Consider the following 26,688-nt stretch of genomic DNA (forward strand, 5'->3'; position numbering starts at 1 on the left):
GTGCATGCTTAGAAACCTCTTGGTATTAAGCGTGTTATAAATAACCTATCATATCATATCATCTTATTACGAATGCATGATTTATGTTCATTAATTCGAACATGTACTGGGTGCTTCATTTCCCAACATAATGTTTCTTGCAGATACATGTGATAACATACACCCCATTTGATGTTGTACAGTTAGTGAAGTGGTTCAATGTTCATGTTTTTACTTTTGCCTCAAAAGTAGTAGTTTGCCTAATACATTGACATACAGAACAATTCCCAAACCTGTAGTGCCCTTTGACCGGAGGTAAACTAAGCATTGTATGAGTGTTAGTGTTGCCTCCCTCTTTTTCTCTTGAGGCATGCACTAGTCATTGACTCAGATTCTCTCCTGACAATGCAGATTACGTGATGAATTACTCAAATGGCAAAACGGTGTGACACAAAGAAGGTGATTTTTTTCAGTTTTTTCTTTGGAATCAAGTAGGTTTTCCTAGGAAAAAACTGTGCCCGTTTAATGGAATACTTAAGTAGCTTTGTTGGGTAACCACATGCCAAAAGGCATCTCCTCATAATGTTTGCTTGATGATAAAACTCTGCAAGCTTCATGCAGTTTCTTTGCACACAGAAACTGGTTAAAAGGAATATTGTTTTTCAGGCTCATGGTATGTTGGCTACCATGGTGTACAATGGTGTTCCTGCCTATCTTTCCTGAAAGGCGTTACTTTCAGATGGTCAGCAACAACTTGAATCAGTAAATCCTAAAAGGAAATCGCTTTCTGACCGGAAGACAATGCGAATTTGAGATTTAACGCATTCACCCAAGAAACAAAAGGCGTTAAAGTGACTAAATCACTTTGCCACACATTATAAATGTCACCAATATATATATATACAGTAAACCTTTGTGTGCTCAAAACGGGTTTCTGAGAGCCAGAACATTGGTTTCTTCAAAATCTTGTACAAATACGTTTGCAAAGCTAGGGGCAAATGAAGCACCCATAGATGTCCCATACATTTGTTTATAGAAGATTCCCTTATAAGTAAACACATTCTTGTCCAATTCTATAGTGGCTAAATAAGTGAGAAGTTTGGTAGGTACCTGATGTGGCACTTCCCATGAATTAAAACTGTGCGTAATGACTTCAATGGTCAATGTGGGTAATACTTTCCTTCTTGTCTGTTTATACAGTTCTCGTCTTGCCAATAAGATTTAATTCCATCAGTTCGGTATTCAAAATAATTTGTATTATTCAGCGGTCACATACGGCGTGTACCAGGGTTACCTAGTGACAGTAAACTCACTGGTTTAGTTACACGCGTCCATGCGACTCACTGTTCCTCTTTGTTCTGGTTCTTCTGCCTCCATCTATATGGTAAGCTGCTTCTTTTCTCCCACGGCCCATGGCAAACAGGAAAGGAGCTTTCCTTGCTCCGGGTGTCAGCTGGTGTTCGATTGCCACCATGATACAACATGCACAGCGGAGAGCCTCTCTCTCCCTAGGGAAAGTCAGCTGCAAGGCAACTTTTGCTGCTCTGCAATTCAGGTTTTTCCCTTTGGAGACCCTCTCAGGACCGACACCCGTTAGAATTGGTTCTGGCGACTCCCTTCTGCACTTGCATCTGCATCTGCTCTGCCACTGGTGGGGTCTTTAACTTCATCCTGAGGTCCTAATGGCCTGCACCTGAGAGGGCCTTATATATTCAAAAGTCCCGCTCAGATGTGGGTCATTAGAGCCACCAGACTACCTCTGCAGTTTAGTGCCTCTGAGGCCCTCTTCTTCATCCCAGTACTGAAGGTATTGTGGGATTTGAAGTCCCCAATGTTTCTATTGTTTCTTTCTTTACATGGTTCACGTTTACAATAAGCCAATACGAGTGTAGGGTCTTTGGGGAACTTTTTAAGGAAGGTAATCCAGTTTTCCTGACCTGGTTCCCCCATGTAATCCTCCTGAGCAGCTCCACCCCCAGGGTCAAGATCAGGGAGAGTCTGCCTAGGATCTGCCTTTCCCTGGTCACATGAGAAGGGTTTCCGAGGAATTCACTTCTGATTCATCACACCACCTGCAAGTAACATTTTTTAGTAAAGATACAGACAGGAACACCATCCTACACCACGATAGTCAACATGGCATGAGCCTAAAAAACAATATTCTTACCAACCAGTTTGTGCATGTGGAAACAAATTGCATGAATCTTGTAGAGTTGTATCATCAGCAAACATTATGAAGAGTTACCTTTTGACATGTGGTTACTCAAAAAAGCTACTTAAACATTCCATCACATGGGCATAGTTTTATCGTAGAGAAAACCTTCTTGAGCGCAGAGAAAACATTGAAAACAATCACCTTCTTTGTGTCACAATCTTTTGCCATTTGAGTAATTCCTTACATAATCTGATAGTATATTATTGGCATATTTTACAGATCATGGATCCAAATTTGGCAAGACCGCTTTTTGCCTTTAAAAAAGGAGTGAATCTACTTCTGTCTAAAAAGAGGGAGGCAACACTAACACTCGGACGATGCTTACTCTACGTCCCGTAAAAGGGCACTGTGTGTGCAGGAATTGTTCTGTGTGTCAGTGTGTTAGGCAAACTACTACTTTTGAGGGAAAAGGAAAAACATGGACATTGAACCACTTCACTAACTGTACAATATCAAATGTGTTGTATGTTATCACATGTATCTGTGAGAAACATTAGGTTGGGAAATCGGAGTGCCCAGTACATGTTTGAGCTAATGAACATAAATCGTTAAGCGTGGTAGGCCATTGCAGGCAGCTGACACTTAGCTTTGTACTGTTGTAGGTACTGAATGTAATGACATCTCATCAGGATAGACTCATCCAAGCAATCCTATGCTATTGGTGTACCGGATGCAATGCAAGACAGCCGCGAGGTACTTTCTTTTGGATTTGATTTGAGCGACATAGAAGGACTGCTATGCCGGTTCCTCTGTGAATGTGTAACTGGATATATGGGGCAGCAATAAGTGGAAAAGGAATTAATGACCTTCTGCACCTCTGTTTGCATTTTGGAAATTGAGACTTTGCTGCATCAGGTAAATCGATCTCAACCCATAATTCTGCTTCAACACAGGTATTTTTCTGCATATGCGTTCGATATTGATCCTTACACATCATGATTTCATGTTTCATTGGGAATTCTTCTTTTTGTGCCATTAACTATGGCCCTGAGGAAGATCACTGCACTTTTTCCGTTCTTCGAAGCTAGTAGGTTAAGCATTGGAGCTATGGGATGACATACTATAATCTGCACAGTGGTTGAGCGTTGTACATTTGAATTACAGTAGCATCATACGCACATTACTGTTCAATACTAGTTGGCCCTTGGACTTTGGCTGCAATTGTGACTAGGGGCGTGAGCCATCCATGTGATTGTGCCCCCACACTGGACATAGTGTACTAGCACATGCACTTTAGTGACTTGTATCAGCACAGTGAGCATGTCTGCACTTGTTGTTATGCTTATCAATGTGTGCTTTGTAATGTATGTATTAATAAAATATCCCGGTAACCATGTTTATGTGTGGGAACATGTTGCACTAAATGGTAAGGCATGTTGTCCCTAGTACACAAAATGTGATTTTGACTACGTGTCTACATGATCTATTCATGGTTTCTATCTATGAAGACAGTGTGTTGCTTGTATAGGTTTGTCCTGGTCTTCGTAGTTGTTCAGGGCCCCTGGTGTAGTCTAATGCTTTCAGATTCTAGGCATCAGGGCAATTCTGATGACCTGATAGACACATCTAAGGTATTTTTCATTTCTTTTGGCGTTTTGTGTTGTGCTACAGATCTTAAGGTTGCTTTTACAACCCTTGTATAGTCTTAGTTTGGCATTTCCACTATACCCAACATAGTATAATACAGTTGTGTCAGAAATACTCCTAGTATTACTACCAATGTTTTTTTTCTCCAGTTTCCTGGGTTTTAGCACATTACAAGTTTGACAATCCAAGCATTTTCCATTTAGCACAAGCCTGAACCATATTTTCCAGTAAACACAATACCGGCATAATCCAATATAATCCCAGTTAGACCATGCCAATACATTCCCAGTAAATCAGCCTCAGTGTGGTATTCCCAGTATATTCCACGTTTGACAATCCTACACAACTCCCCTCTTGACAACCATAGTATATTCCAAGTGTGCACAATTACAGCATATCAGTATGTCGAAAACCAGTAAATCCTTCTATAGTTCTAGCTTTCAGAATCCCACTGTGCTTCCGGTTTGCACAATCCACGTATCCCCTCAGTTACACAATGTCGTAAATTAACTACTTGCACAGTACCATTATACTTTTGATTCATAAATATATCTCTACTCAAGTGTGTGTAGTCTATATTTTTGTGGTCTATATTTTTGTGGTCTATATTTTTGTGACATATGTTTAGCCAGTCTTTGCACACAGAACCATAGGCTGCTTTGCAGCAATCGCACAACCACATTTCTTCCTAGAAACTACATTCGCCAAAGACATTTGTTGTAGGCTCTGCCTGCAGAGCATGATGAACAATCTCAGAGTTGTTATACATGAGCGAAACATGTTGGGAGAAAGTACTCAGGGTTGTAAATTGAAAATGTAACCACAATTGAGCAAAATTGTTATTGCTTTACGAGTGCTTAAGGAATAATGTTTTTAACACGCACGGTCTGTACTATGAATAGGTTAACAGACTTTCCTCACCTTGCAGTTAGGAGCACTCCAAAAAGCCTGTAGTACAAGCTACATTGTTTATAATGGTTTCAAGCAGGAAAGTTTTATCAATAAAATAATCCTGAGAAAAGGACACTAAAAAGGTTGTTTTTCACATAAAGTAGTAGTAGATTCATGGGTTTATCCCAAGGATACTCATACGGTCTGCTGGCTGCTTGAACCCCTTTAGACCATTTGCTGTGCCCTCCGCCCTGGCCTTGCCTTTTCTCTGCCTCTGCTGCAATTCCACTCCCTCCCTCCCTCCCTTCATCAACAGTGCTGCATTACTCTATAAAATGCCAAGCCCATTGTGAAGTGCCCCGCTGCTCTTGTACTCTGTTTGTGCTATAAGAAATTAAATAATACAATACTAATGGAGCTGATAAGGGCCCTGCTTGGTAGGGTAAGGGCTTCTCTGATGAACCTTCCAAGTGCTTATTCAGGAATTCAGGACCAAGCCAGAAGGTCAATTTGGCACAGTCATGGGTGGTGAGTGAGAGGAGCCAAAAACAATAAAATATATAAATATATCTCTCACAGGAGAGGAAGATAAATAATGAAAAAATAAGCATTGACAACGCCATACGGTTCGCGCAGCCGCGCATACCCCAGCAGTATGCTCCATTTCCTGCCAGAACAGCCTCACATGTACATGTGTTACTAATAGGTCCAGCAGAGTCTTGGATGCCACAGTAATGCCACCTAACGATAGTTGCATCCTCATATGCACAACACTTGCCACGTTTGCATTGTATAACAATTAGTTGTTATGCACGTCTCTCTGAAGTTGTCCAACCCCTGCGAAAATGGTTTCTTTCTTTAAATCTCATCATGCTTTTGGCGAGTGTTCCTGGCTCGATGCTTTCTAATTTGGCACATGTTCTTTTTCACACTGATTGCTTGTAGAAACATTCCCAAGCCTGCCTAAACATTGGTGTTCGAGTCCGATTCATGTCCTGCTCATGTTAATTCACCTGGTGCTTAAAAATGTGGCAAACGTGGCAACCACATTTCCTTGGGCAGAACTGCCAAACCTCTCCTGGTGTGCTACTTAAATAATATAATGTTTTACCGAAAAAACTTACTCAATGGGCTTTTTAGAATATTAAAATATTTTTCAGAACTTGGAAACCCCATTGTCATTAAGATTGAGGTATTTCTTGTTTTGGGGGCTTGACATTTAGGGCAGCGGCTAGTGATCAATCCAGCCCGGAGGCAAAGAGCAAACTGAACATTTTGTACCCTGGAAAGAAATGTGTGAGCGCCCCCTGTTTCATCCCAACAAGGGTGATTTATACTGTGTGCGCGCATTCGGGGTCCCCTACGCCCCTGATTTCAACAGCTCTGATGGCTTCTTTAAATGTCTTCTTATTGCATTGCAAGCATCACCATCATTATGAGAATATCAGGTTTCACATAGCGCTTAATGCCCGATTCCTCCTTCTTTCAAGGTCTATACATAATAGCTGTTATGATGGATTAATGTAATGGTACTCGATTGATCAACCTGAGAAAGATGAAGGGTTGCACCAGCTCTGCCGGCATTGGAACTTTTGAAGTGCAGGCTGCACTTTAATGAGCGATTCAGCCCGGTGATAATAAACAAGGAAACCCTATGCTATTGTTCTGGCCAGCTTTATTAGTTACTCACAACAGTGAGCTACACTATATCTGACCCTACATTTAGATCAATTTTCTGATACATTTAATATATATTTGTTTTTTTTTAATAAGTACATAACAATATTCTTTTTCGCTTTCGATTGCTGAGTGCTCAGACTTTTTCTGGGGTCATCATTTTTGGGTCATGTAGCATCTCTGCATTCCATGCCTGATCCTGGGAACCTCTTATTTTTTGGGGTGGTGGGAGTTTTCAACCCTCTTGTCATCAAAGCAATTTCTTTGCTCCCCCCCTCCAAGAAAGGAAAGAACTCTGGGCCCAATTCCAAAACCTTTTTTTTCCGCAAACGATCCGATGAGCTGGCACAGCCCCTTCACTGGATCCGATGAGCTGGCACATCCTTCACTGGATCTGAAGGATCCGATGAGCTGGCACATCCTTCACTGGATCCGATGAGCTGGCACATCCCCTTCACTGGATCTGAAGGATCCGATGAGCTGGCACATCCTTCACTGGATCCGATGAGCTGGCACATCCTTCACTGGAGTGTTTTTTTGTTGTTGTTGTTGTTGCCAGAATCAGAAAGGGCATTTGAACGTGTGCATCTTAGAAGGGCACACACCGTACCCGCCAGAGGTGTGGAATAGTGCACATTAAAGAGGGGATGGGGGGTGGGGGGTTAAAGCATTTGAAAGTGCTTCCTGAATTCACAGAAGTTGCATTTTCAAATGCGAGAAAAAGTGGAGTACACCCTCTGCAAATGTTTGGAACAGGTGCAGGGGTGCAATGCATTAGTGGGTGAATTCTGAATCAATTTCACTTCAAAAGTGGCGCAGCAGTGGTATGAACCGCTGTAGTGCATCCCCGTTCTACTCCCAATCAGGGATAGCATTTTTTTTTCATTTTGACATTTCACAACAGGCGCTTTAAAGGGCTGTCATTGGGAGATAGGCTCCCAACACCCAGGTGGGTGCTTCCAACAATAACGTATGCACGGTGGGTGGCAAGTGCATCACTGCGCTGGCGCATCACCCTCCAACATGCACGGATCACTTTTGTAAACAAGGTGATCTGCACGGACCTTACTTTTGTGGGGGTAGGAAGTAAAAATGCACATGCTCTGTGGCTTTTGTACTTGCGTGATTTATTTTTTTAAGAATCTGACCCAGTAAATAATAATAGCAAAGACAATACTTTGTACATTTAATCCCCTCATGCAGAGCCTCTTTCAGGACTCCTATCTTTTCAGTTCCTGAGGAGTCTGGATTTTAAAACTTTGTATTGGAGGCGTAAAGGTTTTCACCCATGTCTCATCCCAGGAGGCCTGATGGGGCACACAGGGGGCGATGGAAGGAACATGCACTGGCCAGACTGCTAAGGTTTGGAACCTGGTCTTAGAACCATACCCCTTCTTTTTATGAATTTTATTTGATTTTTGTAACATAAGGGGGGAGTCAGGGCAGAGAAAGGAAGGCTAAAGGGGGCATTGACAGAGGAGCCAGGAGTAAACCTTCCTGACCCCGACCTTGGGGCGCGGAGGGATAGAGCGGCAGGGCATGCACTGAACCTATGACAGGGAGCATAGTCAAAGTTAAATCTTCACAGCTATTACCATCATCTAAAGTATGCTATTAATTAGAGTGAGTGGTGGAGACATGCGTGTAGGGTAGCCTGCGAGGCTCAAAGTGAGAGTGAAGGAGTGCTCTGGCTAGGAGAGCAAGTACAGAGACAGGCTGGGACTGGTGGGCCAACAGCAACTGTTCTCTAGCCAATAAGGAGCCAAGTATGATGACTGCTGTCATGGCATCAGCAGTATTTCCTGTCCTGGCCCCTCTTTCCTGCTCCTGGCTCCTCCCACTTTCTTCCCAACATGCACCTTCGCAGGCTAAGATTCAAAATGACTCCATGATCATTACAAAGCTATTGAAAACGGTTCAGGGGTGTTTGGAAAACCATCTTAAAAGGATATTTATGGTGGTAAACAGGAACGAGTTTATGTGGGGGTCTCCTCCAATCAACCAGCCAGCTGAAATGTACAGGCCAAGCATGTACAGTGGTTGGAAGACACTATCACTCTTGCTCTCAAAAGCACCTGCCAGTTAGGGGGACAAATGGGGTGTGGTGATTTGGGCACTCTGATTTCAGAGGCAAAAATATATTAGCAATATTACGGTAATAAAAAGAAAACACGCCAGTGCGACTATTGCATGCACCCTCATAAGACTCAGCAGAAATACACATGAAATGGAATGCAGTGTTTACCTGCATATCGAATGCTTTTTCCAAACATGGCCGTCCACAGATAAGGGACCGTGTTGATTTCGACCCCCTGTGCCAGCATGTTCAGGGCAGCTATTCGACCTGGTGAAGAAGAAAGAGTCGAGACTTGTGCTTACTGAAGTGACACAAGAGCTGTGAAACATAAGTAAAGTCACAGTGGAAATTGAAAAAATACTTTCCTATCAGTCACCAACCTCTCACTCGAGGGCACCGATGGCTGCACCAACCCATACACTAAGTATGATTTCAAAACTGTCTGAAAAACTTTTAAAGAGACGAAACTCTACAGAGCACATTGCTAAAATCAAGCAAGAATATTCGATTTCTTTAGAAAAAAAAATGCAACATTCAGCAGAATTGAATATTGAAAGTATCAGGATCTGGGCTTCATGAAAGTGTCTTACAGAGCAGGATGTGCCACTGGGTGCATGCAACCACACCACACATGCCGGGGGTGATACACAATTGAGGTTCTGCCTGGAGCATGGCAACTGTTTGTTTGCCCGTCGTCGTGGTCTCGGTTTGGGTCTATTAGACCTAAAACATTTGACCTAATCAAATTGTATCAAATTTGACCTTTTTTTTCGGTCTGAAATGTGGGGGGAGACCCCTCACAAGCCCCTCAATTCCCCTTAACCTAATCTATACGCTTACCCAGCCCCATATATATATTTAATTAAATTTGACTGAAAAAACGGGCACAAAAATTCAATCAAATGTTTTAGGTCAAATGGTTTTAGGTCAATTATGCTAATACCGTGGTCTCCTGTGCAATCCAGTTTGGTTGAGGTTTTCACCAGACCAGAGCATTGCCCTTGACTATATTCACAAAAGAGCAACTTGAGGTAGAGAACTGAGTGAACCCGTGACCTTTAGAACTGTACGCCTCTGCTAGGTCACACTAAGAGGCAGTTATATTGGGCTGCGCCCTAATTAGTTTGCAACTGGATTGTTCCTGCAAAAGAGTCCTGGGCTGTACCTGTCTAAAGGGCTCATGGACTCCCCACTGCTTAATTTTAGATGGTGACCCATCTCAACTGGCTCCTAAATCTTATCTTGGATAAACTGTTTGGACTGTACCCCAGAGCAACTTGCCCCTCGGCTGGGCCCCAGATGATCTGATTTTAGGTTGGGATCTGCTTGTAGTCCATCCTGCGAATGTATTGCTCTTAGATGGTCCCCAACTGGATGGCTCTTTGGTTGGATACCAGTTTGCTTTGGTTAGGCCGGACCTCAGGTACATTTGTTCCTAGATTGTCCGACTAAGCCTAAAGGCAAATGTTTGAATCTACACCAACTACCACTGGTCAGCCATGTACGCAATCCACAGGCACACACAGGCTCCAACTTTCATTTTGTACACACTATACAAGACTCTGCCCCCTCAACCCTCTGCTACACTGCACCACACATCTGGACTCCAGCCAGGCCCGTGAGGTAATTATCCGACCTAACAGACAGGATCATAATACAGAGAAGTTATGACAATATACACCACCTTAACCCAAATGCATGCAAGCTTCCACAAAAAAGCTACCTCACCTACAGACACTGGGTTGTTCGATTCTGTACAAATCAACACATTAGCCACTCAACACCCTTCTTTCCCCCTTTTCCCTACTCGCCCTTGCAGGACCCTGCTCCAAGGAGCCACCAAAGGATATGGCAGAAGCCGCACTTTACAAGACCCAATGACATTACGTTCGACATTATGGCATCAGAAAAGATAACAGATACCCTTCCTCATGAGAAGCCTCCGCTGGCTGATAGTTCACAATGAGTAGAATTCAAAGTAGTATGGGCCTCATTCCGAATCGGCCAGTCTGGTAAAAAAAGTGACGGTATTCATGGATACTGGCACTTTACCGGACCGGCCGATTACGGGTTTGCCAGTGGGGCACCTTGGTAACCTCCAGCTAAATGTTGGAGGTAAGGCAGGTGCCCTACTGGCAAAAAAGCCCTCATTGCCGGCACCTGCATTGCTGGTGCCGGTAATGACGACAAATCGTATCATGGAGTCCTACTGGACTCCATGAATGGGGATTACCTCTGTCCCTCCGGCACTCGTAATCCGGCAGCAATGCCGCAAGACCGAGTGCTGGAAACAGTAACCGCCTTTGCTGGTATCGTGGCGGATTTACCGCCAGGAGACCGGCAAGGTTGGAGTGAGGCCCTATGTCTGTTCTAAATGAATCTCTCTGGTGTGGCCCGTGTTTGTAGAAACTCCCTCTGTGACACACACCCTTCCAGTTTGTGCACATCAACCAGGTCCCCATCCATGAAGTTACATGTGTACGACACTTTGACGGGCATTTAGTAATCAAGGTCCTCACTCTCTGGAACCGAGGTCCCAACACAACCAAAAACAGGTATTATTCCTCTACTTGCAACCTCATTCCATACTCCTTAAGTTTTCCCCTCTTCCCGCTGCAGACCCGACACTATCCCACTGAATGTGCAAATTATATGACCTGCAACACAGCACAACACAACACCAATTAAGGCAAGCCGTGACTGCTCCGTTCATCTTGGTCACACACCAAGCAATCCAAAGTGATCAAAAGCACATAGTGAGAATTACAACTAGATCAGGGTTGTCCAACTCTAGGCCACTAGGGCCGGAAACATGTCCGATTTTCCGGATGCCCCCTCATTAGTGTTCATGAGACACATTTGCATACATTGATTCTAAATGTATGCACATTTTATCTAATGAATATTCATGAAGGATATCCTGAAAACTGTCAGAATTCCGGCCCACGAGGACTGGAGTTGGACAACCCTGAACTAGGTCATAGTCATACGCAAAGCATTCCTATCCACTACGAGTCCCCTCAACTGTGTGGCCCATGTTGAGCATTCCAAGCAGAGCAGCGTTGTGTGACTGCTGCGAGCCACCCGCTGGCCAGTTCACATCAATGTAAGCAGCAGGTGAAGCATTCCACGCAGCGGCGCTGTACTCTCTAGCATTCCACACAGACCCGAGTTGCAGCGACTAATTCCAAGCAGAGCATGCGTGCACAAAGCGGCCCAATCAGCCGCGAGTCACGTGCTGACGCTTCGAAACGGATAGGCTGTGCACAAAGCGACCCAATCAGCCGCGAGTCACGTGTTGACGCTTCGAAACGGATAGGCTGTGCACAAAGCGGCCCAATCAGCCGCGAGTCACGTGTTGACGCTTCGAAACGGATAGGCTGTGCACAAAGCGGCCCAATCAGCCGCGAGTCACGTGGTGAGTCAGACATTGGGGATTCCACACGGAGCGGCGATGGACACACAGCAGCCCAATCACCTGTTACTCACACACGGGGCCTTCCAAAGCGATCCGAGTCGCAGACGAAGCATTCCAATCAGCGAAAGTATTCACACACACGCTGAGCAAATAAATCGGAGAGTCGCAGTCTGCTACCCATCGCACATAAATGACTCTCGTCAGGTGAACATATCAACATATTCAGAACATTGCTTATATCTGCACCTCCCAGGAAACTCCCTCTGTCATGCTTTCTTTCGTCCTTGCATAGTTCTAAAACTATTTGGCCACCTCCTAAATTAACGCAGCGTTGCTGGAAATTATTGACAACGCGTGCATTTTTTCATTATTATAGTACATCCTGAAAGGGGAAGTCATTCAGACGGCCTGCTGTGCTCACTGAGCGAATGCCGGCCTTCCCTTCGTCGTCAGGGAATCCACTGCACGTGTATATCCTGAAATGGCAGCAGCACAGGGTCAGGGGAGACGTGCACACGTTCCAGTGCGGCTAAACCGCAGGACCATTTCAATCATGCTGCCGAGTTATCTGTCTCTGCTTGGCCGCCTATTCTACACGATGCAGCGGCCTCTTTGCGGTTCTGTGGCTGCTGTTAGGAGATGCACCCAAGTTGGATCCCCCGGATGATCATTAAATGGAAGCCCATCACTGCTCAGGTCTTGAGGTCAACGTTTGGCAGGCGGTGATTCCTAGGTCTTCACCTTGGTGACAGAGGGTCCTGTCCCTCTTTTGAGGAGATTAGTCGCCTTGTATAGAGTCTGGTATAGAATCTGGAATATTGGCAAAGGCTCCTTTCATGACAGCAGTTTTCAGGCCCTTCTTGAGAGAAGGAAAGCTCGGCAGAGCCATTATGTGGGGGAGCAGTGCTTTCCAGTGATGGAACCTTGCGGGCCTTGTGGGGGAGCAGTGCTTTCCAGTGATGGAACCTTGCGGGCCTTGTGGGGAGCAGTGTTCTCCAGGGATAGAACCTTGTGGGGAAGCAGTGTTCTCCAGTGATGGAACCTTGTGGGGGAAGCAGTGCTTTCCAGTGATGGGACCTTGTGGGCCTTGTGGGGGAGCAGTGTTCTCCAGGGATGGAACCTTGTGGGGAAGCAGTGTTCTCCAGTGATGGAATCTTGTGGGGGAAGCAGTGCTCCCCAGTGATGGAACCTTGTGGGGAAGCAGTGCTTTCCAGTGATGGAACCTTGTGGGGAAGCAGTGCTTGTGGGGAAGCAGTGCCTTTCCAGCGATGGAACCTTGTGGGGAAGCAGTGCTCTCCAGTGATGGAACCTTGTGGGGGAAGCAGTGCTCTCCAGTGATGGAAGCTTGTGGGGAAGCAGTGCTTTCCAGTGATGGGACCTTGTGGGGAGGCAGTGCTTTCCAGTGGTGGGACCTTGTGGGGAAGCAATGCTTTCCAGTGCTGGAACCATGTGGGGAAGCAGTGCTTTCCAGTGGTGGGACCTTGTGGGGAGGCAGAGCTTTCCAGTGGTGGGACCTTGTGGGGAAGCAGAGTGCCCAGTGCTGGAACCTTGTGGGGGAGCAGTGCTTTCCAGTGATGGAACTGAAGCAGTGATTTCCAGTGGTGGGACCTTGTGGGGAAGCAGTGCTTTCCAGTGAAGGAACCTTGCAACCTGATTGTTTTTCCTGCGAATGAAACTACTAAGAGGCCAAATAGCCTGATGGCACCACCATTCTTCTTAGGCATTGCAGAACAACAGCACAAAGACATGTTGGCCTTCTCCTCTGCATTCATCTTGAATTGTTCCCACATGTACAATTAATGATACAATACACTGCTAGTGAGTGACCAGCACAGTTCATTTCAAGCCCACCTTTCATGATATGAACCCACCTTGCATGTGCGCCATCTGCCAGTGAGGCACGTTGACTTTCTTGTTATTGCGGAAGGCCAGGGGGAAGGTGACCACATCGCCAGCTGCAAAAACCCCAGGGATATTTGTCTGCATCATCTGGAATAAAGCTTTGAGTGAGACTGGCACCAATGACCAGCATGCGTATCCACAAAGGACATCTACGCGACATTTCAATCACGGAGCGGTACAAGCACACATCCACTCAAATGACTCACGCAGCCAGCTAGAGACTCACATTTTGTGAGATATCTTAAGCCACTGTCTTCACGGGTCTCATCTTGCATGAGTGTTTGGTTGGATTAATTAGACACAACTCCACACACGTGGAATGATCCTACGGCAGAGGACATGGCCATGTGTGACTCTGATTACGTATCAAGTTTGTTCTTAAAACGCAAGTGTGGTGGCCAGTGTTCTCGATAAATGACTTTACGAAAGTCCTCTACTTGGGGATATGAGCAGAGTGCATCCCTTCTTGTTTTTGGAGGCTGCTTTCAGTAGCACATGCTGTGCAATTTGATGCAGCTCTGCAGGGGTAGTTGCCGCCTAGAGTTTACATGGAATACTATTGAAGGCCAGGGCGTGGTGACTGTAGCCAACACCTCAGAGTCGACCACTGATTGAGAGCTGGAATCCTCCTGTGTGCAAGAGTTGAAGCGAAGCACATTTTAACATTTTAGAATCTAGCAGAGTCCCATGCCTCCTAATGAGATAGAGTCGTTATATTATTTATTATTGAGTGTATTTAATTTCTATATCTTTTAGCTAGAAGCTAGCCACTAGATAATTTGTGACAAAGCGGTTAAGAAGTACTTTGGAATCTAAATGATTTAAGGCCATACATATTGCATGTTTCAATCCCTATTTTTATTATGCATGCCATCACATGTTTCACTCTTCAGATCTTCCTCAGGGCTTTAACACTGGAGTGATAACATTACAGTGCATAATGTAGTAGCAATACTGTGAATACTTATGCAATCATATCCAAATGAACATGTCGTTTTAAGATGCCCTATCTCCGTATACAGTACATGCACCTGAGCTGGTTCAAATACGTCATACTATTAAATGTATGTTTATTGCACAAATTACAGTGGTTTCAAAGCCTACATACCAAAGGCATGATATCCTCCCCCATACATTATTTTCCATATCACACAGGGGTAACATAATTCCCGTGAAATATGGATTTCACCCATTGGCACGGGGAACATCACCCACATCATTTGGACCAATTGTTTTCTGAGCATTGCAATCACTTGAAATGTTGAATAAAAGTGTGCCACTAGCCTCAAAGCAAATATGTCAATTTCTGTGTGCCGCGATCCGGACAATTCTGGGAGCAGCTGTGAACCAAGTTAATGATTTTCTTCTCATTTACTCAGCAGCTATGAACTAAACTAATCAACCCCCGTTGCTTAATCAGCAGCTGCGTTCTCAGACAAGGTGAAGAGCCATTCTGGGTGTTCCACTAACTGCCCAGAGGACCTTTGTAAACCCAGTCCTTCTACAGATCAGGGCTGTAACCCGTAAACTGAAAACCTCTTCATTGAAACCCCAGCAGTGCAATTAAATATATGAAGTATATCATTTATATTTTGTTTTACTTCTATCTACAAAATACGTTTCAACATTTCTCAATTTTGCAATCTTTGGAATTATTTACATGTTGCAAAAAATATGTCTCATACTATAGCAAATTAAACTATGCACTATAAATAGTAAACATCACACTCTTATAAATGACACAACACTAATAGCATAATCTGTATATTGGTATCATATGTTAAATTATTTACTTGCAGATCATTCTCCAGGATTTAAGATTTCAATAATTGTGACATGAAATATAAAAAAATACATCATCGTTATTGCGTGTTACGAACCAATCATATCAACTTAAGATCTGGTGATATGTACACACAATGTGTATTTGTTTTATCTTGTAGCCCAATCCCCTTGATGGGATTATTGGATCATAATGCAGCTACTCATTATGTAGGTTTAATTTATTTTATACATTACACATCTGCTTTTATTGATTTGTCAGTCTTTTATTCAAAATGTGAATCCCATAAAAATACAACCAATGGGATATGACAATTGCTTAGTAACAACAAAAACAACAAAAAACGTGACCTGAAAATCAATTGTATTACGGAGGAAAACTGGGGAAACTATATCAATGAGACTTTGGGTAGAGTAGAATGTACTGAGTATGTCTTCCCAATTCCAAATTATTGAAAATGTAAAGAATTTACCCGCGGCAGGTCCCGATAGGCTTTGTAATCTTCTGATTAAAAAACAACCTGAGCTTTGGGGAGCAGCTCTACACCTATTACTCAAACAAATAGGCAAACTTGGAGTAATTCCAATCTCATGGAAAACCAGTAATATCTTAACAGTACACAAGAAAGGGGTGTGGGAAAAGCGTGCAAACGTTCGCATGTTAGCGATGTAAGATATCTCCTATAAGATCTTCACAAGGGTTCTATTATGTGAATTGAATGCATGAATAGTGGAGAAAAAACCCTAGCATCAAATCAAACAGGCTTCAGGGAGAAATCTAGCACCACACACAATCTGTTGATGTTAACTTCTGCAGTTGAGCATGCATGGGAAAAAAGCAACCTAGATGTTTACTGTGCATATATCGATTTCTCCGTCGCTTTTGATACTGTGTTAAGAAATCGGTCATGGCAGAAACTAAACTCATGGGGAATTCCACAGGGCCTATTAAGAATGCTCATGTTACTACAGACAGATACAACTGTATGTATAAGATTGAATGCAGTGGGAAGACACTCTAAATTCATGGCTACATGTTGTGGTGTAAAACAAGGGTGTATGATTGCGGCCATTTTCTTTAATTTATATCTGGCTGACATGAAAGAAACATTCAATATACCTGAAGCCAATCCGGTGAAGATTAATAGTGTTGTTGTTGGATGGCTCGCATATGCAAATGACTTGCTAATTTTAGATTACACACCAGCATGTCTGCACCGAATGCTTGATTCCCTAGTGGCTTACTCCAAGCTCAATGGTTTGACAATCAACATTGACAAAAGAAAAATAATGGTCTTCTCTAAAAAACAGACCAAAGAAATATATATGGAAATTGAAGAGCAAAAAGATTGAACAAGTCACGACATATATGTACCTTGGCATAATAATAGATGAGAAGCTAAATTGGGAACCACACTTATCTGCCCTGAAATTACGGTGTCTTACCTCAGTTAATGCACTAAGTATATATATATATAGGAAGAAACAATGGTTATTCAGCTTCTGCTGTTTCGATTATCTACATTGCAAAAATAAAGGCGATGCTATTGTATGCTGTTGTGATATGGGGCCATAAATTTGCAAGGCGACTTGTGGTATTTGAGCCCAAAATACTTAGAAAATGATTGCGAATCCCACAAAGTGTGAGTGTGGAATAACTGTATCTAGAGTTTAACATAAAAGAAATTTTGTATGCCTACATAAGCCAATGTGTAATGTGCTAAGAGAATGTATGCAAACTGCAAACAGATATGATCATTGTCCCATATGTAAAGGCATTTTTAAGGTTAGAAGGCAATGAGTTAGTTGGGACTATGGGTACTGTGCAAAAGACTCACAGGAAATGGACGTTGGGGAGGGATCATCAAAGCATAACAGTGGACTTGAAATCGTGGTTAAAAAAGAAACTGTGTGAATTTGGATATGAGCACAATCTGATAAACATAGCATTGAAAGTACATAGTGGAGCATTTTGTGATGAAAGATCTACTCTAATCATGCTTCCAAGGTTCATTAAAGCATACCCCAGCACAGGAACCTTTCATACTTACCTATTACATTTAAAACGTCTGCGGTGTTCGAGACTAAAGGCGACAGACTAGAAATGCCATATGTGTGCAGGAAGTGTCGTTTATGTGGCAATCAGGTGATTGAGTGTTATATCACTTGATCATGGATTGCGGAAGTCTAATGCAATTGAGATACAGGTATTTTAAATCATGTAATAATGCGATTGATATGAATTAAATTATGGAACTATGGATGGGTTTTATGAAAGAAAATGATATTAACCTCATTTCATAGAATTGTTTTATATAAAAATTGTGGACATTTTAAGATGTATTGAATAACTTGTTTAGATAATGTTTTAGGAGCTTTTATATTCAATTTGGTGTATTTAATATGTAATTTTATATGTAAAAGTTGGTATGTCTTGTGTTATACAAAGCCTGTTGGCTGGATGTATATCTAATAAACGTGAACTTGAATAAAGATACACAATTAAATTAAAAGATATAACTTGTCGTCATGCAATATAAATGTACATACCTACTGTTATCAAACTCACAATGTAAAAAGGAGAATCAATAGTTCCGTTCTCTATGTCATCACCCCATGGAGACTTACCTTCCTTAACTATTGAGTAAAGATCCTTTAACCTCTATAGAATTTGCCCAAAGTGAACAGATTCAAGAAAAGTTACATTTTCACAAGTTTCGCTGTCTCATTACAGGGAGGAGTGATCTTCTCCCTGGTTCTAAATATTTCTCACAGAAGAGTAATATATGGTGTAAAGGGGCAAACAGGGCACGGTGATTGCATTACTCTGTCTTATCCATGCTGCCATATTGTCAGATAGCTTCCAAGTCTAACACTTTCTTATAGTTATTACTTCGTGATCCTCATAAGATGTTTTAATTGTCATACAATTCTATTTCAATTCTTGCAATATTGCAGACATCGGAATAGCAGAAGACTGACATTTTCCAACTTTTGCATTGGCCAATTGACAAACACTTTTTTGTCCACTAATACTTCTTTAAAAGAAGAAAACGTCTCTTTTGTTTCAAACGTAACCATGGCACTGTCATGAATTGGTGAGATCAGGTAAAGGCTTGGTAAGAGTGGCGAATGGTGGAGTACATTTTCCGCAGTAATTGACCGTGCATAGGAAGCTTTGACTTTGGAGAGTGTCTGTGCAGGTGTCGATTTCTTGATGTTAGATGGGTTTTTTTCAGGTCAGCCATTATGGCTTCCTGATTGGATGCATATACCAAACACTACAAATGAGCATTGAGAAACGTGCATGTTTTTGGAGTAGTGTCAGCTCATAGTGCTTAAGATGCAGAATAACAGAACAGTGTACTAGAAGGTGGTTTCTCATATTTCGGGTGTATTCTTTACATATAAGAGCCCTTTGTGAATCATGCCTTGGAAGACCTCTGCCAATGAAACACTATCGCTTGAACCTGCAGAGATCAATGTGCATAGAAAACATGTTCTGCAAGCATTGACGGATTGGCTGTCCCCTTAGAAACGTTGCTTTAACCCTTCAGAAGGTGGCAAAGTGTTTATGCCTGTTTGCAGCTTTGTAGACCTGCCTCGATCTGGCCATTTCACCAGTGGGTGCAATGCATATCCACATAGTGGTAGCGGGACGGAACAGCAGGGGTCAGAGTAGTGAGAAAAGACCTCATGTCTGTCAATGCGAAATTCTCTTGTACACCATTCCACAGTGACGCTTGTTTTTCCACGCGGCACCGGCCCACTGTTGGGTCCATCACTGCTCTGCAGGAATCTACCTCTTTGAGGTTGAGATATTTCCAGATCTTCTGGGGGGACATGCAGGGCTCATGCATGATGGGTTATCTTAGCCTTGTTGACTCAGTACTTTGGATCACCTGAACGCCGATATCGTCCTCTATACCTCGCAACTTGGAGGAACTTGCCAGCTGATGTACTCTGGCCTGAACATGTTCCTTGGATTCGCTGGGCCGTTGCACGGCTCTAGGCGGGTGGTAGTGCGCATAATGAGGATTCACTTGTAGGTAAAAATGCAGTGACAGGAGTGTATGGATCTTTACAGTTGGAGTCAAAATGGCTACTACCCCCTGTCTGTACCCTAACATCTATAAGACAATAAAGACAGAAGACTTTTTATTATTAGGTTATTCCTATGGCTAAGTCCCTAGGACTTAGCCATAGGAATAACTTAATAATAAAAAGTCTTGTGACAGAAGTGTAGCCATCATCCTCACTGACTTCTGGCATTGGTAGGAACAGATTGTTGGCCTCCCATTCCAATCATGCAGCAACATCTCGAGACAATGGGGATCGATCTCCCTCTTGGCAAATAAATAATTCTCTTGACAGCGTCACTACATTGCCCAACGTGGCCCCACTGATGATGCACTCCCCAACCCCTTGTCAAATGTTTAGGAATTGTGGTAGTACGTGCAACCAGTGGAGCTAGAGCTACGACAATGCGGGCCGGGTCACGTGTCTTATACACAGTGGCCCAGTTCTCAAAATCTTCAATAATCTGGGTACAGTAAACCACCCCAAATGTCAGTGGGCCACCTCTCCAGAACGGCACCTCAATGAGGGTTCCCAACGGGAAAGGTGTCTGCTGGGAGGACAATGTGTGCTGAGCAATTCCTGCTCAGCAAGCGCATTGTCCTTGCAGCAGGACACATTACCCTTTCTGAAACGGTAGAAATTTCCCACTGCCAGGACAATGCCACAAGGAGGTCTGGGCAACCAGAGGGGCTCTCCCGTTGCCCTGTGTAAGCAGAGCATTAGAATATGAGCCATTAGGCACTGATGGGAGCGCGGGGGGGGACTGTTAGCAGGGACCTTTGTCCCTTCAGAAATGCTCATGGGATGTTGTGAACAGCAGTGAGAAGGGTGCATAATGTTGCATGCGTTATGAAATAATTACTATGGCTTTTCTCAAGGGGGATTTGTTAGGCTCACAATCTGCATGATGCTATTGTGACTTTGCATGCAGGATGGGGAGAATACAACTGAAGTCAACTTGTTGCTCAACATATTTCTATGATGTATTTAGTGTAAAGTTAATTATGAACGGGTATTTTATTATGTAATGTGCTTTGCTTCCAAGGCATTGCTAGAAATAAAGTATTATTTAGGCACATGAAACGCAAAGGGAAACCTTAATAAATATCTGTATCAACTAAACCTAGGAAGATGTGCTCAGTTGCTTGACCACATCCCGGTTTCACCATTTAACCAAAGTGTGTGAACCTGGACAGATCATTTAATCACACTGTCTTATGTGCAGCGCTGTAAGTGATTCACTTCAAAGCTTATGTCAATATAGCATGCTGTTATTTTTTTTAACGTTTTCTAGAGTCATTTTCATGGTGCCTCCAGTATCAAAGACTGATGATGCTCCTTGCGATGTCCTTTTCTGTGAAGTCAATTCTGTTGGTGCAATCCATATGCAAATTAGGAGGTTTGTATGTCTTTTGCCCCAGAGCGCCTGGACACAGCTCTAATAGAGGAGTTGCCTGCATCTGTAATGATTCTGCAGTTTTCTTTTTTTTTTGTTATTTGTTAAAATGCCATCTGCCACTAATGTTACCAAAAAAGTAGATTGGGGCAGGGGTGGGTGGTTTGTGGGCCCGAATGAGACCATGTGGAATTGCACCCACTGCATTTGGAGGGAAAGCAGCAGGACTTTTTTCGTGGCTCGCCCCCCGCATCCCTCCACTCTTGCAATGCTGGATAGTCACCTGATTGTCATATACTGCTCCCGCTCACTCTTCACAGCCCTAATCTGTGTTCCATCATGCCAGTGGTGCAAGGTTCTCAGTATAGTATACATAACAAGGAGGGACGGGCACAATTTAGCAACACGAAGAGGGGGAGAGGATAAAGAGTTTATCCTACAGTACAAGACATACTATACTGGGGGGAGGGGCTGCCACCCCTATTTTGTGTCAGCTGAGCATATATAAAGTGCCTGGGAAAATGAAATGTCTGTAGGGGCGACCCAGAGAGCAGTGACAGGCCGAACTGAATTAAATTGTGACTTGGGTCATTGCAAAGTTGGAGGTAACCATGCCGCAATTTGTGGCATGGTTACCTCCTTACCGGGTACCAGATCCGGGTTCGTCAAATGAGGATTTAACAGGCCATTCCAACCTTGGAGGACCCGGTAATTCCTCATTCGAGGAACCCGGACCCGGTACATCCCCATTCCCATTTGAGCCCCCATAGCGCTCAATGGGAATGGGGAGGGAGCTAACAAAAGGCCCGTTAATAACGGGCCTGTTGTTAGCTCCCTGGTCTGCTAGCGGGACCCGCTAAGGGCGCCTGGTTTTACCAGGCGCCCTTTGCAGGTCCCGCAAGCAGACTTGTAATAGGGCGGTAAGGGGTTAACGGCGCCAGCACCATTACCGGTGCCGTTAACCCCTTACCGCCCAGCTCGCAATGACAGTCTCACCTCAAGTGTTGGGGTGTGAAGATGGGTACTGGATGGTCTATTATTAGTAACTATTTCAAGGAAGAGAGTTAAAGGGGATAGAGAAATTCTATCTTGCCCTGCCTAGTTGGGCTGTCCCTAGGTGGCGCTGATGTGCCACTTATCTAATAGTGGATAGGTTAACGGAAAAGGGAAATCAATTGTTTTACTGCATTTAGTTTCAGTACCAATTTATATCTTGTATCTACTTGTACACGGCCACGATAACCAGTTTGGTGCCTTACTCGTGTGCAACCTTAAAAATATTTTTTTGGGTTAATTGTCGTTCAGTATTATGGCGATGACTCCTTTATTGGCCAGTACTGAGGAGGCAACGTATCCCTATTAAATACATTCTCAAAATGAGGCGCTAAAACGCTTTCTTTATGAAGAGTGGTGTAGGGGGTCTAAACACACTGATATCCAAGTGGACCCCTTGTAATGTGACGGAGACTCTAGTAAAACCTTTTTGACTATCTTCCCGTGTTAGACCATCCAGTATCCATCTTCACACCCCAACACTTGCGGTGAGACTGAAGACCTAGGGCCTCATTATGAGTTTGGAGGCAGCCATGCCGTTAATAAGTTAAACTCGGGTCCGTGGTCCCTGAATGGGGAAATACCGGGCTGGAGGGCCCGGTATTTCCCCATTCAGAGAGCCCAGACCCGGACCATCCCCATTCCCATTCGAGCCCCCATAGGGCTCAATGGGAATGGGGAGCATGCTAACAACTGGCCCGTTAATGACAGGCCCGTTGTCAGCATGCTGGTCCCCTTGCGGCACCCGCAACGGATGTCTGGTCTGACCAGACGTCCAGAGCGGGTCCCGTGAGTGGACCTCGTAATGAGGTGGTACGGGGTTAATGGCGCCGGCACCTTTACCGGCACCATTAACCCCTTACTGCCTCACTTGTAATGAGGCCCCAAGTCACGATTTAATTCAGTTCGGCCTGTCATTGCTCTCCTGTGCGCCCCTACAGACATTTCATTTTCCTCAGCACTTTCTATAAGGTCAGCTGACACCAAATAAAAGGGTTGGCAGCCCCTCCCCACCTCCCAGTTTAGTATGTCTTGTAATGTAGGCTAAGCTCGTTATACTGGAGAAGCACACCACATTAACGAAGGGAGAGGCACACAAGTTGCACACGTGGATAACTGCACAATTGCTTGCCATTTTAAAAGTCAATTGGGCACATTAGGAGTATGGCACTTTCGTAAAAAAAAAAAAAGTAACAGCAAAGGAATTGCTGCCACGTTAACGGCGCCATCACGCCACAAATGTGGCGCTATTATGCAGGAGGTCCATCAGATATAGCTGATCTCCTGGGTCATTTTGCTGGCAATTTTTTCTGCATTTTTTATACCCTCTGCCAAAACCCCCATACCTTCTCCACCCACTAGCCTTAAAAGGTATGTACCCCAACCAAGCCCCCGTAAAGTAGCACCACAAAAAATGCAGCAAAACGTCAGTTTCACCAAATGTGGGGAATGGCTGTGACCAATTGAGTGAGTGGCTCTGCTAATCCCGGCTTAGTTCTTTTCATTTTGGATCTTGTATTTTACTGACTGGCACAGGATCAGTCAGATGTGTGTCATGGCATGGCATTTACAAATGGCGCGATCATATCCCTTGGCAGTATATGTAAAATGGGTGTAGTTTCAACTGGCCAATGATTTATGATAGCCTATATTTCATAGCCTGTAAGTGGGACACTTTATCAGGCACCACATATGTGGTGTAGCACATATGCATGTCTGGGGCCAGATAACCAAAGTTTGCACCGGTGCAAGTGCAAAGTATGTACGGTATTAGCACTAGGGCAAAGCTTGCCCTATTTTTAAAAATACTGGGACACATTAAAAAAACCACTGCACCTCAGCAAGTGCAGTTTGGCATATTAAAAGTCCCAGGACAAAAATTGCCTTAGTGCAAAAAAGATGCATTTTCACTACATTTTTGCATCAGGGCAAACTTTGCCCTAGTGCTAATACCGTGCAAACTTTGCACTTACACCGGTGCAAAGTTTCTGTAATCTGGCCCCAGAAGGGCAGCCAGACCTATCAGTTACACCATTTTTGAAGTATCCATACATGACGTGTGTGCTGTGGCAAACATGACATGCGAGTGGTAGTAATGTAGGTCAAGTATTCACATTCAGATCAGAGAGTAAATCCTAAGGCTTATTATCATGTATTTATGTGCACCCATTCAAAGAACCTTATTCGGCTGTGAGCCATCAAAGATCATACACACAAATACAGTAACATATCCACATCAAATACATGAAACTGACACAGTGCAACCATATAAAATACATCCATCTTCACACCCTACCTGGGACTGCTTGTTCTGATTTAAAAAACTTCAAGTATCAAAAAAAGAAAGCATACATATGTTAATACCGCATTCATATCAAGAATGAAATACAAGCAGAGTACAACATCAATTTTGCTCAACAAGTGCTTTCCTCGAAATTGTTTGCCCTTCTCAAAAAAGACAATAGGGACCAAGCCAGAAGACATGAATTGGCCATCAAACGATAACAAAGTACCAGGCGACATTGTGAAAACGAAAGTTGTCTTAAAACTGGTAAAATAGTTTAACATAAAAAAGGACATTGGTTCATCCACTGCGCATGGACTAGTGTTCAATTCTTTCCCAATATATAGTCTTTTGATTAGCAATTGTAATTATTTCCAATTCTTGCAAATGAGAGATCTCAGTAAGCTCTTCATGTTCAGATCTATGTTTAATTTATATCAGTGATTGGTATACTCGTGCCAACATGTGTTTCGACCTTTCAGAGCATAGGTCTTTTTCAGGGCCAATTTATCACCTCTTCATTGTTTATTTGTGATACAAAATAATTGAGGACTTATATCCAACATCTTTCAGAGGATCTTCCTAGCTGAGTTATTACTGCAAATCATGTGGACTGTTACTCTTTTGCTCCTTAATTTGGAGAATTTTTTCTTTATCATGCTTCCAATAGCGTTATTTGTATGGTAAAATAGTTTGTTTGCAAATTTCCGAATAAGCAGGACAAAAAGAGGACATAGTGCAATACGTCTTCCCTGTCTGCCCAACACAGAGGACAACTGGTATGGACAGAAATGCCCGGCCACTTAGCAGTATTGGCTCTTAACTGTAGGCTGTCAAAATGTGCTCTAGTGATCACCCATCGAGCTGATTGACTATGGCGAAGTGTAAGGTAAAATGGTAATGATTCAACGCGGCTAACAGTTGCATGGCTCCTGTTTAAACTAATCCTCATTCCCCTAGATTCCCGTTGTTCTTTGACCATGATATTTAGGCTATCCTTGTAGCTGTTTTTCTGCACATTGGTCAACAGCCTATCTGGGATAAAAAGTGCCGGTACATTTAGCCTCCCAAGGCCCGTTCTGATATAATGCAACAAGAGGCTCTTCATTACGCCCTCCCTACTCAGGAGTTCCTTGATTATACACTGCCTATGTTGCACCTTGGGATCCGCAGCCAATGATCGCGAAGGGCCAGGCGTCATTCGTCTTCCAAATAGGCTGCACCCAACCCCACATGAACCGCAAAATAGGATGCAGAGCTGGGAAGAGCCAAAAGCCATTTAAAAAATGTGTTCTCACTTGATGTTCTCAAAGCCCCATAATGAGGCACCGCAGTTAGTCGCTGCCTTTGTCTGGATATTATAAACGCTTAGAATCATCTACAAGGGTTGGCCTGGACACATTCCCATAAAACGTGCAACTCCCCCCAAGCATTGGCTCATCCAAATGTTGTGTTTATTAACATGAGCTTTACCAGTCAAAGATCTAGAAAACCAAACCGCATACCCAAATAATGAAATTCAGCTACTCTGGTTATAGCTGTCCCCTTACATATCATTGTAATCATTTTGATTATCTTGTTCCCAGGTGCACAAGCCTTTGCGACTGATTTGGCTGTGTTGACTTGCAAATCCAACTCATTCATGAAATGTGTGTAGGTAGATATCAACTTTTGAAGTGCCTTTGGGGTACGACTACGAGCAATTAACACAGTATCATCCACATGTGTAAGAGCGCGATACAAATACAATATCAATCTCAATACATAGGGAAGGATTGGGAAAGCTGTATTGCCTAATTTTGGGTTATCTGTATTAGTCTCTAGACCATATAAAGAGTAAATAAAACTGGTGCCAAAACGCAGCCTTGGCCAACTCCATTGTTTACGTCAAAATGTGTGCATTGACCCTTCTCCCCATAATGTGCACATGCACAGTTAGCTCGGTGTATCGCCTGCAATAAAGTCACTATCCAGGGACCTGAGCACGCTCCATCATTTTGCCCTGTTAACCGTGTCGAAGGCAGTGCTCAGGTTCATAAATGCTACAGAAATAAGCTCCTTCCTGATGTAAATCGACTGGGCCTACACCAAATGAAAATGTAAGGCCTGATCCCCTGTCCCCACCCCAGGCCTAAAACCAAGCTGAATATCAGCTGATATAGGTTTCCATGATAATCAATCTTCCAGATACCCCGACACCACCCTTCGAAAGATTTTAAAAGTTGCATCCAGAAGAGAGATAGGTCTATAGGATAGAGGACCCTTCTTAAATAATGGGAAGATAATAGCGTCTTTCCACGAGGCAGGGATTACACCTGAAGTGGCAACAGCATTTTATCATTAAAAG

The 26,688-nt window shown here is 43.5% G+C and overlaps 1 protein-coding gene across 5 annotated transcripts in view; it reads right to left on the reverse strand.

Moving 5' to 3' along the window:
• AIFM3 (AIF family member 3) overlaps positions 1-26,688 on the reverse strand; it is a 479,089-nt gene that overhangs the window by 89,406 nt on the left and 362,995 nt on the right. For all 5 annotated transcript variants that reach the window (XM_069619126.1, XM_069619124.1, XM_069619123.1 and 2 more), the window contains exons 18-19: positions 13,716-13,833; positions 8,595-8,693 (exon numbers count right to left, since the gene is read on the reverse strand). In XM_069619126.1, coding sequence (XP_069475227.1) covers positions 8,595-8,693; positions 13,716-13,833 — 217 coding nt within the window. The remainder of the gene's footprint in view (positions 1-8,594; positions 8,694-13,715; positions 13,834-26,688) is intronic.

Source organism: Ambystoma mexicanum, chromosome 10 (assembly GCF_040938575.1).
Source record: "Ambystoma mexicanum isolate Mex_15411 chromosome 10, UKY_AmexF1_1, whole genome shotgun sequence".
Taxonomy (NCBI): Eukaryota; Metazoa; Chordata; class Amphibia; order Caudata; family Ambystomatidae; genus Ambystoma; species Ambystoma mexicanum.